Source organism: Entamoeba invadens, assembly GCF_000330505.1.
Source record: "Entamoeba invadens IP1 unplaced genomic scaffold scaff_1105074726399, whole genome shotgun sequence".
In the NCBI taxonomy this organism is placed as follows: domain Eukaryota; phylum Evosea; order Mastigamoebida; family Endamoebidae; genus Entamoeba; species Entamoeba invadens.
In genome coordinates this window covers 34091-36918 of record NW_004443628.1, presented here as the reverse complement: position 1 = coordinate 36918, position 2828 = coordinate 34091, and the positions used below count along the sequence as shown (strand labels likewise).

Here is a 2828-nt window from a genome sequence, read left to right as displayed (position 1 = left end):
AGAAGTCACTGAAATGGCTAAATATTCTTGTGAAAATTCTTCAATCCGTTCAGTCGAAATTTTAAATATTTCTGTGATAGAGGAAAACGCTTTTTCTTGGTGTGATTTTTTGACAAAAGTTGTTTTCAGTCAGAAGTTGAAAAATATTAAAAACGAGGCGTTTTTGTCGTGTTATTCACTTAAAGAAATAACATTACCAAAAGGTCTACAGACCGTTGGGGATAGTAGTTTTGAGAAGTGTCATTCCCTCACAAAAGTGTTTTGTGAAAACGACGATGTGATGTATGCAACAAAGTGTTTTGCTTTTTGTGTTTCACTGAAAGAAGTTCCAGTTATAAAGAATATAAGCGTTGCTATGTTTTTTGAATGTAAATCGCTGTGTCAAATTTCGTTGAGTCAAAATTGCAAAGAAATTTGTGATTTCGCATTTTATCGATGTTTGTCACTCTCAAAAATTGATATCCCAAAAAGTGTCACAAGAATTGGAGCTTGCAGTTTTAGAAAATGTGTCGCATTGAAAAAAATTGAAATACCATCAAATGTTGTAAATGTTGATGACGGCGCGTTTTATGACTGCAAAAACATTGAAAAAGTTGTTATTTATAATTCCATTGTTATATGTGGAGTCGATGTGTTTGAAGAATGTGAGAGAATTACATCTCTGCAAATTGGCACAGAAAAAGAAATATACAAATTTGAAGTGAGTTATACGTTTTATTTACAAATGAAGAATATACACATTAATTGTGAAAATGTTGCAGTAAGGAGAAGTGATGTTTATAAATATGGGACTACTATGATTAATGAAATTCAATCGAATAATTTGATTCACAGAATTGATGAAGGCTGTTTCTACAAAAACACTGAATTGACCAAAATTGAAATTCCAGAGCATGTCACAGAAATTGGTGATTTTGCTTTTTACAATTGTTTAAATTTGAAAGAAGTTGTATTACCAACAACCGTTGTGGAAATTTCACATTATTGTTTTGATGGATGCACAAATTTGAGTACATTGGCGTTGAAGGGAAACATTGAAAAATATGGAATATGTTGTTTCAACGAATGTAAGTGGTTGAAAGGCAAAATCAATGCACCAGATAATTGTTTTGAAATTCAACAAGACAATGATTCCAATGATTATTAATTAATAATAAAAGTGTTAATTTAATTACCAGTTTTATCGATATAAATTATTTTTTAATAAAAACACAGTTATTTATATAAATAATTGTAAATCGACCCTAATAATAATTAGTGTTAAATTAATTTTTCAAATGGTAAAGGGTTTCTTGAGGATAAGGTGTATCCTCAGGATCAAAGCTATCCTTATTAAAAAATATTTTTCTGAGGATACAAAAAACAAATCCATAAGGTTCAGTTCCCCATAAAGCCCACTCTCATAACTCAAGTTATAATTTACACTTAATATTTCGAGTCAAAGTTCGAATTTTAAATGATGGTAATAATTTGTCATAAATGCCAAAAGATTAAAAACAATCAAAAAATCGCCACAATAATTTATAAACATAAACAATAATTATAACTCGCTTACTTGAGACGGGAAATAACAAAGTGTGAATTAAACATGTTCATATTATAATTATAAACTTATTGATATTATTTCTGAATCCTTTTTAATAACAAAACGATTGAAATTTACGTTTAAAATGATAATTGTTTTTTTAATCAAAATGAAAATTGAAAAAGTCGAAAACACCGATTTACTAAAATGTGATTTTAAAATAACAAATTTATAAATAATTTTGTAATTTATGCAATTATTCAAATTTATTATAATAACAAAGTTAATCATATTGTGTATAATTTAAAAAGAATGTTTCATTTTGATATTAACTTGTGTTTTAAACAGATTTACAGTTCTGAGGATGGCAATTATTTTCTGAGGATGACAGAAATAGAAAGTTTACACTTTTACATCTGTCTGAAATGTATATTGAGTAAGTTACTATTTTTGAATATGGGAACACGTCATTTCACTTTTTAGATGTTTAAGTCTGTGTTGATAATGTTTGTTTGTTACACGACTTACCATCCTCAGAGATATTTATAGCACTGCCATTATTGATTTAAAAATCTATAAATAACATTATATTTTCAAAGAATTTTTATAAAGAGAGTTTTGTTAATTGATTATATCAAAAATCGTCAAAACACAACAAAAACGCCAAATAATATATAAAATTGATTATTAAATTAAAGATACATTTATTGAGAATTAATATTGTTTTATATAAAATAATAATATAAACATATATTTCTTGTGTGTATATGTTTTTAAAATATAAATAAAACCGTTTATAACAAAAACAATAATTTAACAAATTTGTTTATTTATCAATCGTTGTTTTATCGATCTTCAAAACCTCGCGTTTTGAATTTGCGCAAATACATAAATTGTCATCACATAGAGTATATATTATTAATACGTTATTTGCTATCAATTTTTATTGTTTGAAATATCATGAATTGATTTTTAATAAATTGTATTTTTTGTGAAAGAAAGATTAAAAATTGTTCGATTAATTTGTTTTGTGATTTTGATTAAAAAATTGACTTTTTCGATAAATTAAATCAATTTTTATTGTTTTCATATGAACCAAGGTTAGTCTAGTGGTAAGTCAGAAAATAGAAATAGATTATTTTTTTGTAAAAATCAACTGAAAGAATCATCTTTCAAAAAATCCATAAATAGCATTTTTAAAGAAAATCACGTGTTTCAAAATATACCTTATTTATCTTAGGCAAAAAAATCCAAATTGAAAGAAATTATGTTTAAGATATTTACCATCTTCAGAAAAATTAAC

General features: G+C 25.8%; 1 protein-coding gene across 1 annotated transcript; it reads left to right on the top strand.

Moving 5' to 3' along the window:
- Position 1: 1 nt before the first annotated feature.
- EIN_216730 (leucine rich repeat containing protein BspA family protein) lies at positions 2 to 1147 on the top strand (the record flags this gene model as incomplete). Its single annotated transcript, XM_004259621.1, has 1 exon — positions 2 to 1147. A coding segment is annotated over one exon (1146 nt), but the record flags the coding sequence as incomplete, so codon positions are not given.
- Positions 1148 to 2828: the final 1681 nt, after the last annotated feature.